This window comes from Salarias fasciatus, chromosome 17, assembly GCF_902148845.1.
Source record: "Salarias fasciatus chromosome 17, fSalaFa1.1, whole genome shotgun sequence".
Classification (NCBI taxonomy): domain Eukaryota; kingdom Metazoa; phylum Chordata; class Actinopteri; order Blenniiformes; family Blenniidae; genus Salarias; species Salarias fasciatus.
The window spans coordinates 4,008,299-4,022,350 of NC_043761.1; the positions used below are offsets into that span (position 1 = coordinate 4,008,299).

Here is a 14,052-nt window from a genome sequence, read left to right on the forward strand (position 1 = left end):
GAGACCTCTATCGACCTCGAGCCCACCTTGTTGTATTCTTGAAAATAGATTGAAGAGAATCTTCGCTTTGGCATGTTTGCTTTTCTTTGACCACTCAAAAAAAATCGATGGCGGCGCTCCAGCGGCCCGAAAATGCTTTTCCATTGATTTCCGATCGTCTTGGTCACCCTCGGACTGATTTGGGCGGAGCGTGGAGTGGCTGGATTTCCACTTCAGACGGTGACAGTTGATTAAAAGAAACGCAGACTCAGATTAAGTGGCTTTAAAAGAGGATTTGATGCGAAAATGAGTCTCAGTCCTGCTGAAAGAGAAAAGAATTGACGGGGTTGTGTCGTTCTTTGTGTGTGTGTGTGTGTGTGAGTGTGTGTGTGTCTCACTCACACACACTGTATACTGTGGACGTGGCCTGTTCTGCTGTGTGTGTGTGTGGAGGTGTGTGTGCAGTGATCGGCTTGTTAAGACTTGAAGTCAACAGTGTTCAGTCAGAGAGATAGTAATGAGACACTGCAGCCCCACCTTTGGTCTGACCTGTGTGTGTGTGTGTGTGTGTGTGTGTGTGTGTGTGTGTGTGTGTGTGTGTGTGTGGGACTGTCATCTGTTCGGTATTTACTGATAATGTTCAGTAACACAGCTGTGTTCAGTTGCATTAACTATCAGAATATTGATGAATCATTTTCATTTTATTTTTACCTTTAACACTTCATTTATAGCTTTTCCTGCCAGTCTTTTCCTATGAAACTAACTCAATTGAACTGTTTTTTTTAAGTTATTTTTATTTGAAGTTCATATTTGATCATTGTAGAAACATAATTACTGACTCTTCTGTTATCTGTTCGGGCCGGAGGTCGTCAGGTCAGGTCGTTTGACTCATCTCTTTTCTCACATTTCTCACGTTTTTATTATCACTATTGGTTAACATTTGATCTGTTTTGTACAGTTGATAAAAGAAGATATTTACGCAATGTATTGGAGTATTCCTGATTTCTTTATTCATCAAATGATTATTAAAGTGTGAAAACTGTCTTCAAAATGGCTTTTTCTAATATAATAGATGTGTTTATGTTGCTTATATGCAGGCATTTCCTAAAGTAAATGGAATTTAATGTATATACTACTACATAGGCTATCTCTACATCTATGAATTGGAGTTAATTATGCTTAAAACATTTAATAAAAGTAAAATATTATCGACGGACGGCTTTTTTATTTTCCATAATCACAGTTAACTGATAGCTTTACCCACTCACCACTAACAAAAATGAACAATAAATAATTTTTGTTCTGAATTATGTACTTTTAATCTTTTTAAAGAGGATTTATTTGATTTAAACACTAAATTTTAGACTCTTGTTGCGTCGATCTTCATTCATGTGTCACTTCTAGAACAGTCCCATGCTCAACACACACTGAACATCAGTTCCTAGATGACATGGTTCCACATTAAACACAATGATACCAAACCAAATCACACGGAAAATGAGAAAATAAACAATGAAATAAATCACATTTATGGTAGTTAAAGTGAGCGTTTTGGGAAAGATCCTAAATGCTGATTTGTAGATGTTCCTCTTTGTGGCCTTTCATGACATTAGAGTCCACTCACACTGAAGAGCAGCAGGTTTTTTTTTTGGATTATTTTCCATTCTTTACTCGCGTTTCTCATATTTAGGCTTCAGAAAAGAAATTACAGACGTGAAAGTGGTCAAACAATCGGAGTTCGTTCCCTTCCAGTCTGTTCTGTCGGTGAGTGGAAGGGCCGATGGGAGAGCTCTCAGCCTGTGGAGGAACTCCGGCGAGCCGGCAGCCTGTCAGTTTCACGGGCTGAGTTGATGCTTCCCATCATGTATGTATGAGGACGGTTGCCGTGGTTACGCTGCAGCTGTGTCATCCGTTGATAGCATGTATTTATGTGTGAGCGCTGTGGAGATTTCCTGGATTTCTCTGTGATGAGCGAGTTGACCTGCACCTCCCACGTTCCTCCTCCTCCTCCTCCTCCTCCTCCTCCTCCTCCTCCTCGCATTCTCGGTGCGATCGCCTTGAGAATCCTGCTAAACCTCCTGATCTGGATCCTCTTCAATCCCATTATTTCTCCCCTCCAACACTCAGACGCACACTCACACACACACACACACCGCCGGCGCTAATCTGCCATGGTTCACACACTGGGCTGGAGCCCACTATCAGATGACTCACGGACTATAATCTGTTACATGCTCTGATTCGAAAGAGACGGCAGTCGCAGACATGTGCCTAATGAACCAATTACTGTGAAACACACTTCTTCAGCTTGGTTTTTAATTAAAGACTCACGCTTTTGTGTTTTCTTGATCGCTATTGTTTTTAATGCAGTGAACTAGTTTTCTGTATGTTTATTTTTTCAGGTTTAATTTTAAATATCTCATGTTTTATCTCCTCCTCGGAATGGTCAGGCGCTGGATCAGACACACAGTTTAAGTGTTGTTCACTTGGGTTGGTGGTGGGTTACTTGGTTAGTGGAATGATTATGAGTCAGTCGGGTGACTTTGTTTCGTCTTATTGTCGCCTGTCAGTAGACACTGAATTGAATTAACAAGTATGAAAAGTTGCTCATTGGTTAAACCGTTGAAGGGGCCTTCGGATTGTTTGTGTCCAGTTCAGAGACAAGAAAGCAAAGAATCCACGTGAAGATGAAACCAGTTAATGTACTTAAAGCAGCCAACTTTTGACTAATTGTGTGAAAATCAAGAGAGGCTGCCTCGATAGATAAGGTCATAGTTCACATTGTGGCTGAACCTGAACGATTTACTTAATTTAGATTTAAATACTGCAACTGATAACATTATTTCTTTAACACATTTGGGCAACAAGGAAAATTAACACGCAGGGTAAAAAATGAGGTTATAAACAATGAAGTCCTGGAATATTGATCCTCTTCCTCTGGGACTGACTTTTACATTTCCCTGAACAGCCTCGAGTTGACGGAGTGTTTGGGATCGATTTGCTCTTCTTGATTGGTTGTGAAAAACGCTGAGTCGTGGATCGGATTCACGTCGAGCGACCGCTTCACCGTTCCTTCGATCTGAATCGTGTTGGCGGAAGACGAATTGTAGGGAATAAATCTAGGCTCAGAACAGGCTTCCCCCGGCGCTTTCCTGTTAGTGTGTGTGTGTGTGTGTGTGTGTGTGTGTTTCCATCGTCTCCCTGTGGAACGGTCCCCACTCTGCTCCGTCACAGGCTCACTGGGAGTCGCAGTAACACTCTGCTGGCAGTGCAGCGCGTCGCTCTTCATCCACACCACCTCAGAAAACCAATCGGAAACGGAAAGAAAACGTCCTGCTCCGGGCTGATTTGGTTCTCTGCGGATCAGGAGGAGTCATGTCAACACGTGTGGAGGTTCTCTGAATTATGTTATGCACCGACCTGGTGCCGATCGGCAATCCCATCTACCAGTCAGGCTCATGACAGAGTGAGAAAACAGGAAGAACACCAACCCAGGAGGAGAAGAAGAAGAAGAAGAAGAAGAAGACTACCGCAGATGATGAGATGAAGGTGACAACATCACGGTTTTAGTGTCCGAAACATGGAGGAGGTTCCCGAGCTGGAACCAGATACGATCAGTACTGCAGAACTAGAACCAGATGGTTCTGCACCTGACAAAAACTTCACTCTATGACCTCAGGTTCTGAAAGAGTTCCTGGGTACCGCTGTTAGGTCCTCGGTCCATCTGTCAAAAAGTTCTGCAGACGGTTCCTGGTACTGGAGATAACAGCCAGCGTTAAAGTCTGTCCCTCGATGGAGCTCTGAACAGAGAAGCAGCTACGTATATGTGTGTGTGTTTGTGTGTGTGTGTGTGTGTTTCCTTTGAGCCCGTCTCTCGGCTGACTGTGAAGAATCCATATTAAATCATTTCCTCAGCTGGTTTTATGTCCTCTGTTGGTTCCCTTCAGTTGAGGCCGTTTCACCCTCATGCATCTTTGATGTGTTGCAGACGAGCTCCATGCTTCATGTTGACACTGGTGAAAGCCCCTTTAATTTCCCTGCGGACCCCCCCACCCCCCCCACCCCCACCCCCCGCTGGGATGTTTGTGTGTTTTGGCTCGCTGTCCACCCATCTGTATAATAATCTAAATGGCCGGGGGGCGGAGCGGGGTCAGCGGACGGGAGGCCTGTGCTCTGTAAAACAAACACGTGTGTCCCAGCAGACATATGCTCGCTCTGCGCCGCTCACATGTTGGCCGTTCCGCCGCCGTCGCCCTCAGACCCACTTTCCCCGCTGGATTTCCAATACGTGAGCCGACTGCCGAGCGGATTTACACTCCTGAATCCCAGCTGATTCATGGCCGGGCTGCGTGTGTTGGAGGCGGTTGAGAAAGCCCGGAATCGAACCAGGAATCCCCGGCTGTGAGGCTACAGTGCGAACCACTTCAACATCTCTTCAATGTTTTTTGAGTTTTCCAAAGATCGCAATCAACATCAAGCAGATCAAAGACAGAAAGAAAACAGACAGAAAATACATGAATATGAATCTGCACACATGAATACATTCATGACATTCTGAACGCCACCTTGAGAGCACGCCACCTTGAGACGTGACGTTATGCAAAAGTGTGCCGTTCATCATCACGTCAGGTTGCATTAGCATCTCAGCCACGTTTGCTGGGGAATAGATGAGGTGTTTATTGATATTTGCACAGGTAGAAGGCGGAACAAGTGACTCCTGGAAAAATAATACAAAAATATACAGAAGGAAGAAAAAGTGTACAGGAGCTGAATATATATAAAAGTCAATAGGGAAAGAGCAGAAAGTGTAATGTCAGTGGGAAATGTAGGGCAGTACAGCTGCTTGGCTTTTATTTTGAAAATAATATCTCTGTTTTTGCAGTTTAAGACTAATCGACTGGTCCTCAAACTACCTGAACTTGTGGTTTAGTCAGTTTATTGCCTGGATCCCGACTTCATGACCCATCCTGACGACAAGAAGGTGAACTCCGGAGAGACGAGCGCTCCCACCCGCGACCCCCTCTTTCCAAACACCAGAGCTCTGAAAACCACGGCGGTTAGTCTGCCAGGCTCTAAAAACGACCCACACGTGATTAAATCTGACAGCAACGGAAAAAAAAAAAAAAAAAACACCAGCAAATGTTGTCTTTGTGACACATTTCTTCACATTGTTTACAACCCCGGTGTGTTCTGGCGGCTCGTGCTGCCTCCTGGAGGTGTGATGTGTGCTGCTCGGAGGGTGTTCGCCATCTGCACGCAGGAGGACCGAAGGAAGGCGCTGGAATCAGAACAATGAGTTTGCAGGAGCGAAGGCTGTTAAAGGAAGAAGCAGATGTTTGATCGTCCCGGCTCGGGGTGGATGAGGAGAGGAAGAATCGCGGCTCAGAGAGCCGCCTTCGGGGGAAAGTCAGCAGTTTGCTCGTGTGCTGTTCGTGTGTGTGTGTGTGTGCGTGTGTGTGTGTGTGCTCCGCTGCCGTGGCAACTAGAGTTACTAATATTTGAGCTGGCCTTACATAATGGTCTGCTGTTGTGGATGCGGAGTGGATTTTGGGGAACAAAAGGCTCCGCCGGCTGTTTGTTGGGAGCCCGAAGCTCCTCGCTGCCCCACTAACTCACCGCTGTCTGGCCTGAAAACACATTTACCATCCTGGTTTCTGCTGCAGCGTCCAAATCCTCTCATTTCCCTTATTTATCTTCCTCTCTTGCCGAGACGGGAGCACCCAGGGACAGGAGATAAAAACTCATCACACCTGCCGTTTTACATCTCCGCTGCAGAGTTTGAGCCGACGGGCGGAGCGGGCTGGGCGTCCGCCCGCCGTCTGCAGGAACAGGGACTCTGTCTTCACCGAACTCTTTCATTTCCTCCCTGGCTTCAGCAGATGAGTCATGTGGCGTTTTGCACCTTTCAGAGGCTCCACAGTCATTAAACAGGAGCGGCTGCTCTGTTGATGTACGGCCGGTCTGTTGGTCAGAACGACACTTTGCACCAAACTGAAATGCTCAAACTGTGAATCGTTCACCAGAGGCGGCTGCCAACGGGGAGAAAACCAACTTCTGGGGTGTGTGTGCATGATGATGGTGCTCCATAAAGTCTACATCTGTGACAATTAAGTTCCAAAAGTGTATTTTAATAATATACTTCACAGTTTAACCCTGACCCTGCCGCCACTACACTAATCCATTCGAAGATCCCTCACTTCCTCACTCTTATTCTGAAAAATCATCTTAAAGATCTGTCTTTGGACTGTTGATGAAGCAGAGACAGACATGTGTTTCCTCATTTCTCGGACGTCCGCTGTTCAGAGTCATCGGTCGTCCTGTTAATGCTGGCTTCTATCTGCAGGCGGAGCGCAGCGGCTGCGATGTCAACATCCTCACCATCCCCGTGCCGATGCGCCGCGGCGGCTCCGAGTCCAACCTGGACGTGGTGGACAGCGTGGGACACGACGGCGTGGGCCTGGACTTCACCAAGGGGGCGCTGGGCATCGACAGCCTGCAGCAGAAGATCCTCAAGGTGAGACGCGAGGAGGGAGAACATGCAAACACACCCAGACAACACGCCAAGAACAACATCACAGCCAGATGGACAACAACAATAATGTAACAGTAACAATGTAACAAAAATACACACTTTGGTATATTGCATATTCTCATTGACACGGGGGCTGTGCATCATTTTCTAATTCAGAATATCACATCAGATTATATCTGAGGCTGCAATTCATCAATGTCAGCTCACATCACAGCGTATTTGTTTCTTGAGTCCTTGGAGAGGATAGATGACAACATATGATAAGTAAAAGACAATGCATGCATAATAAAGCTTGCAAATATTATTCTTTCAACTGTCAACTTTACAAATACGAAAGGTCTCCCAATATCTACAAGTGTTTTTAAAGGTAAACACACGCAGAAAAATTGTAAAGATTACTACAACATAGAAAGACTAGAAAAGACGAAATATTGCCGTTACATCTAAAATGCAGAGATTGTGACGAGGGAGGAGAGTGGTAAAAACACAAGCTGAGTGTAATCCCACACAGATGCAAACCGGGGATTAGAGGAGTTGTGGCTCCTGCACACTTTTGCTCTTCTTTCCATTTCTGCAAATAGTTTAATCTGTTCCGCACGGCGTGGAGTCACCTCTTCTGAACTGGAGTGGCTGCATGAGAGGTGTAGAGGGAGGATGGATGGATGGGTGGATGGGTGGATGGGTGGATGATGGACAGACAGAGTGGACGTTCTCCTACAGATCAGAGCCAAAACCTTCCTGGTCTCTTCAACCGCAGACGGTTTAACCGTAACCTGAACATGTTAACATGAAGAGCGCTTCCTGAACAGCTCTAAACTCCGAATGACTGGATGCTTTTCATAATTTAAAGTCTTTGATATTCTAATGTGGCTAATTGACCTTCGTCCGGCCGCTGAGCAGATTTTTAATAGATTAAATGAAACAGTGCAGCCGATGGATTAATGACGGATTCATTTTGAATTTACGTCTGTATCATCATCCGATGTTTAATTTTTTAGTATCTGCCAATCTGAAACTTGAATTTCCCCTCTTTTTAGAGCTTTAGATTATCTATTTGAATAAACAATGTTGATATATGAATATTTCGTATTGTGCTGTACATAAAACTGCACGTTTTAATCCTTTAATAACTTGATTTATTTATATTTTCTAACTATAAAATGCGTGATAAGTGAGAGCTTCTGCCCATTTTTCCAAAATGATGTTAATTTATTCAGAGGCATTCATCCTGTGCAGGTGGAAATGTGGTGGAAAGATGCAATTATTCACAATTAAATCAGATTAAGTCATAAAATGGGTTTGATTGATGAATAAAGAGCACAACGGCCTCGTCTTTTCAAGTGTTTGTGTTGATTTTGAATCGTGTCGTTACTGCACATCGCATGTTCACTGATTATTTGTCAGTAGAATTACAATGAGTGAGATATTTGGCTTCTCTTGTAGGGTGACTTCGGTTTTCAGCAGCTTTTCTGCAGCATTACTGAGTGTTTTATTCCGCACAAACAGGCCGGCGTTACCCAAGTGTGAAACGGTCCCCTGCAGAAGTCCTGGGTTTCACTGTAATGAGGAGTTCAAAGCTCTCCTCTGATTTTTGCTCGTTTAGGAATTTTTTTTTAAGATCTGAAAAGTTTCAGGACACAAAGTGCTACCAGATGCACCATGGGAGGAAAATAAGGGCTAAATTAAAAGAACAAAACCGTAGCTTTCTGAGAATTCTTCCTTCGAAACGCAGCATCGTTTGGTTTTAAGCTGGGGGTGTTTTGGAGGCTATTACCGGCTGCGTTGGACTGCTGCTCCCGGTCGTTATCACTAATAGAGCAGTAAACTCAAAATGATGTAAAGTCCTGATTTTAACGACCTCGGCGCTCAAACTGCTTCTGTTTTTAAGAACTAGCCTGCAGGGATGCGCGTTGCTGTCGGTACGTAGCCATTAAAGGCATCCAGTGGGGTTTCCTTCTCAACAGGAACTCCCTCATTGCTCAGGTGGCGGTTGAAGTTAACAGTTACCAGCCGGGCGTCATGGAGACAGGGACGAGCCTTAAATACAGAGGTGTGAAGCTGTACTTTCACGCCTCAAGTCCTCAGATTACCTCTCAGAAAGCTTCTCTCATCGGCCACATTGTCAGGCGCCGCCTGCGTTGGTTTGTTGTTAGTCGTTACATCCAGGAAGCACCAGGAAGGTTGGAGTCTTTAGGTTTCTGTCCCGTGGTGTGTTCAGGTGACGGAGCAGATCAAGGTGGAGCAGACGGCCCGGGACCAGAACGTGGCGGAGTACCTGAAGCTGGTGAACAACGCCGACAAGCAGCAGGTGTCCCGGATCCGCCAGGTGTTCGAGAAGAAGAACCAGAAGTCGGCGCACAGCATCGCCCGGCTGCAGAGGAAGCTGGAGCAGTACCACCGCCGCATGAAGGACGGCGAGACCAACGGCAAGCACGGCCACAAGGACGGCGGCGGCGGCGCCGGCAAGGAGTCCGGGACCCACAGCAAGGAGGGCAGCCTGCGGGACGTCAGCGCCACGGGCCGACACCCGGCGCTGGACAAGGTGAAGACCATCGGGCCCGGCGTGTCGCTGTCGCCGCCGTTCTTCTTCAACAAGTCGCGGGAGTTCGCCAACCTCATCAGGAACAAGTTCGGGAGCGCCGACAACATCGCCCACCTGAAGAGCTCCATGGAGGCGGGCTCGGGGCTGCAGGTGGAGGGCGGCGCCCGGGGCCTGAGCGGCAGCGCCACCACCGTCGCCAAGCCCACCAAGTACCAGAGCGACGACGAGTGCTCCACGGGCACGTCCGCCTCCGCTGACTCCAACGGGAACCCGGCCGGCGGCTCGGGCGCCGGCTCGGGCGGCGCCGGACGGTCCGAGTCCAACGGGCGGCTGGCGGAGATCCTGGACATGGTCCGGGAGATCCGGGAGGCGCAGACGCAGCTGGCCGACGACATGGAGACCATGAACACGCAGTTCAAACGAGACTACAGCTACTTCACACAGGTCATGCAGGAGGAGAGGTACAGGTGAGCACAGGTCAAAGGTCAAACACTCTGAGTCTGTGTGATCAGGAGCCCGCTCACTAAATCTGGACTTTCTAACATCAACAAGATATTAAAGTTAAAATAAAAAGCAAAAGAATTTAAGAAGTGGACTCATGCGTGACGCAGAGACCAATCAGTGGAGGAAAGAGTGTTTCTGCAGGTCAGACCAGCCTCCTCAGACCTGTTCAAGGCTTTCAGCCGCTCAGGAAACACGAGGGCTCATTGTGTGTTTGTCACAGATTTCCTCCTGCGGCTGCTGCTATTATCAGATGATGAGTCCTTTGAGTGTAGCTGCAGCTTTTCACTTTGATTACTGATTCATTTGTTGTTTTTGAGGGAGATAAAAACAGAGAGCGGAGCTCACACTCTCCAGCCCTCCAGACTGTTGCTAAGTCAACCAAGGTCAAACGTTTGAGGGGGAAGATGAACATGCCGCTGTGCTGTGAACACACACACACACACACGCTCACATACTTTTAATTATGTGTCTTCTGTGGCTCTGTCCTTGGCTCTCTGCCTCCGCCCACTCGCTCGCCGGCGCCCCTGCTCCGTCAGGTATGAGCGTCTGGAGGATCAGTTGAACGACCTGACGGAGCTGCACCAGCACGAGACCAGCAACCTGAAGCAGGAGCTGGCCAGCATCGAGGAGAAGGTGGCCTACCAGGCCTACGAGAGGGCCCGGGACATCCAGGTAAACCAACCACAGCCGCCGTCCGGCTTCATGGGAGCCAAAACAGATGAAACTAGAGCAGGGATTACAACTGGTCATTTACCTTGGCGTGTGTGTGTGTGCGTGTGTGCGTGTGTGTGTGTGTGTGTGTGTGTGTGTGTGCGCGCAGGAGGTGCTGGAGTCGTGTCAGACCCGGGTCTCCAAGCTGGAGCTGGTGCAGCAGCAGCAGCAGCAGACGGTGCAGCTGGAAAACACCGACGCCAAAGTGCTGCTGGGCAAGTGCATCAACATCATGCTGGCCATCGTCACCGTCATCCTGGTGTGCGTTTCCACGGCCGCCAAGTTCACGGCGCCGCTGCTGCGCAGCCGCCTGCACCTGGCGCTCACCTGCGTGGGCGTGTCGGTTCTGGCGCTGCTGTGGAAGAACTGGGAGCACCTGCAGTGCGCGCTGGAGCGGCTGCTCCTCCCACACTGACCCGGACTCCAACCGCCTTTCACTCCCTGGTCTCCTGAGGCGCGTCGCAGACCGGAGGGTTCCTGTAGCCTTACCGCCGCCCGCAGAGCCTCTCTGACGACTGTAATTGGCGGCTGTGAGCTTTGCATGTCCACAGAAATCCAAACAGAAACTGAAGTCAGCGCAGAGCTGCCGAGACCCGGAGCCACCCGGAGCCCCTGACCTCACTGCTGCGACAACTCGGGACGAGTTTGGAAAACCAAGTAGAGAGAAAACTGGCAGGCTTTTTGGTTATATGTTGCAAGAAAGTCATATAAACTCATCTAGATATTCCTGCGGTTCGTATGACCAGTAAATTTCCGACAGTCTGATCGCGGTGCGACTGCTGTGAGTTGTTGGCCGTACAGATGTGACTGCCGGATTCTCCATCCAGGAATCTTTCTGTCATCAGACAAACCGCAGAAAATGTTTCAAGATGTAAACTTGATCCTTGAATTCTGCCGCAGCCCAGTGAGCGAGGGGCTTCCCTAAAGGACAGGGTCAGACGATGAAGTGCTGGAGCCACACCGTGGAAACAGTCACCGTCCTCAAAGGGAACCTGCTGGAGCGCCTCCTCTCAGCCGGCTCTGAATCCTCTCACAGTTCTGCCTCCTCGTGCACCAGCCAGCTGTGACAGACTCACGCCTGCAGGGTCGACCTGTCGCTCGCGTGCCGTCTTTTCATTTCCCAGCTTCTTTTTAATCCGTGTCTGAATGTGGGACTCTGTGTTTGCCTGCTTTACTGTGATTTATGGGGGAACAGTTTGGCCTTTTGGGGAATACGGTTTGATGTCTTTCTTACGGTTAGGGTTAGGGTTGTGGTTGCTGAGGGCTGAATGTGAGAACTGTTACTCACGCTACCCTCAGTCAAAGCTCTGCATGACTTTCGCGCCGTGATCCTTCAATACGCTTGAGTCGCACGATGTTTGCATGAGACACACCCCGATACATGATGAGGATGCAGTAAAGATTGGCATGACTCTTGTGGAACACTTGCTGCAGCATCATCTTGAGATTTGTCTGATTCTCATTGGATCCTCGCTCCACAGTGACAAGACTCTCTCGAGACTCACTCCAGATTCCTGCACAGTGCTCCTTTGAGACTTGAGATTTTTGTGCCACACTCGCTTGGTTCTTCCACCAGATCTATTCCACCTTCACCCAAGATGTTTCTTGCCTGAGATTCAAAGAATTTGCGCTTAATATCTGTTGGAAAGTCACTCAGGACTTTCTCAGTTCTCACTCCAGTTTGGCTGATTTTTGGTACAATACTCATTTAACATGTGCCTGAAATTCACACAACACTCCCTCAAGATTCGTAGGACTCTCTTCTTGATATTCACATCAACCTGACCATTCTTCTGAGATGCTTGGCGTGGATTCATGCGAGTCTCACATGGTTCTCACTGGAGTCATGCATTCTTGCATCAACACTCGTTCCTTATTCCCTGAGTTCTGACGTGATTCTCTGAAGACTCAGCCATTAGTCTCTCTCGGAAACGTTTTCCTGGATCCAGAAGAACTCTGTTGTGATGCTTTCCTGCGTGACACAAAAGGACTGAAAGCAATTATTTCCCAAAATGTCAAAGTGTTTCCTCCGAAGAAAAGCTTCTGAACTGCCTCCTGTTGTGGTGATTCGATGATTTTTGAGGGTTTCTGTCGTGTACACTTTATGAAAAACAGGACTTCGATGTGTTTCTGCAGCTTTATTAACAGCTCCCTGCAGACAGTGTGACGAAGAGAATCCCCTGTTCAAACTGACTTTAGAGGGGAACCCTTCCTCCCACGTTCTGGAAAAATCTCCTGATTTCATTGCATTGCCTTTTTTTTCGTTCTTTTTTTTTGCAGTTATGTTTCAAGAACAAACGGATGTCTCTGTAGAAGCCTGCATGCTGTGTTCAAGTCCAGTGGGAAAAAGCATTCTAAATTGAGCAGCCTGTTGAGAGAGACAGCGAGTGGCCTCTTCTGCACTTTTAATGTCATTCCTCTCAGCCGTGTCTCGCTTCTGACTTTAGTGAGATGGATGGAGCGCTGGAATCCCGTCCCGACTGACGAAATGGAACAACCCGGAGGTTGTTTGGCGGTGCTACTTGAAAACACACTGCCTGCATTGCACTAAAATGTAAAGAAAACAAGCATTTAAATGCCCTGAACATGAGCAGAAGGGTTCAAACCTGTGTGTTTTTTCCCACGTGGCCTGAATGCAGCACTTCAGCCTGAACAGAGAGGACTGAACAAATGTAGCTCCTGAACCCTGTATCACTGTGAGGAGGAGGAAGAGGGGCTGAAGAGGGACTGATGCCTTTTCAATGCAGCTTTTATCGTCTGTCTCTTTGTATCAAAAGAAAAAAAGCCAAATACAGAGATTTTTTTAGCTTGTTTTATCTTGAGTTTCTCACCAGTCGATGTTTCTTCCACCGTTTCTGTCCGATATTGTTCTTGTCTCAGATCCTGTCTCCTCAATGTGCGTTCGTTTATTGGGTTTCTGGGTTTTTGAATCTGAGAATAAATCTTTGTTTTTTTCTAAGATGCTTTATTCTCCAGTGTCTCCTTCACAGAACGTTACTGATCCGATCACGTGTCGGGGTCGGCTCTGCAGGATCAGAAGGAATTCATACATCAAACACACTCAGATTGGTCGTGATTGACAGCACCCGTGTTTGATGTGCGTTGATGGTGGGCTTCCCCAGGGAGGGGGGCGCCGGTGAGCAGCAGAGGGGTAAATCAGGCCCTGGGGGGGACGCCTTTTCGAAACATGTTCAGAAGGAACAGGAACCGCGAGGCATGGAAAACTGAAGGATGAGACTAATGAATATTTTATCAAAACACACAGTTTAGAACTGAGAGTTGTAACTGTAATAGAGATGAATTAGAATAGAAAATAAACTTAAGTGTAAGCTCTGTTTGCCTTGTTGGCCCTGCAGCTGCCCTGTTTCTGGTCGTCCTGGGTCAAAACAGGGACCACAGCGACACCCGGTGGTCACATATGAGCGGTGTTTTCCAATTCGATAGCTTTCATGAACGTAATGAAGAAAAATGTAATGCAATCCAAAAAACTATATTTAAAGTAACTGCACCAGAGAGTAAGAGCACCAGCCGGTCACTACACTTAAGTAACTTTAAGCTTTTGATGGGATAAACAGTAATTTGTGAAGTTAACAATCTTTTTTGGATTGTTAATGTTTTGGAAATTTCTCATCATTTTTCTTGATTAATGTATTAAAAAGGAAAACTCACACGCAAGTTCTGAGTGCTCCTTTAAAATTTTTATTTTATGTCATTTAATGGAAACACTCCTGTTTAACATTTATTAATGTTATTTGCTTTTTGGGTTTGTTATAGCACATCAGAT

At 47.3% G+C, this 14,052-nt stretch overlaps 1 protein-coding gene across 2 annotated transcripts in view; it reads left to right on the forward strand.

Moving 5' to 3' along the window:
- tmcc3 (transmembrane and coiled-coil domain family 3) overlaps window positions 1-13,351 on the forward strand; it is a 34,725-nt gene extending 21,374 nt beyond the window's left edge. Inside the window, exons 2-5 of one of the 2 annotated variants that reach the window (XM_030113861.1) lie at window positions 6,323-6,493; window positions 8,730-9,520; window positions 10,094-10,229; window positions 10,378-13,351. In XM_030113861.1, the coding sequence (XP_029969721.1) occupies window positions 6,323-6,493; window positions 8,730-9,520; window positions 10,094-10,229; window positions 10,378-10,683 (1,404 nt within the window). In that variant the 3' untranslated portion in view covers window positions 10,684-13,351. The remainder of the gene's footprint in view (window positions 1-6,322; window positions 6,494-8,729; window positions 9,521-10,093; window positions 10,230-10,377) is intronic. The other variant, XM_030113862.1, reaches the window with a different exon arrangement.
- The last annotated feature ends 701 nt before the right edge of the window (window positions 13,352-14,052 follow it).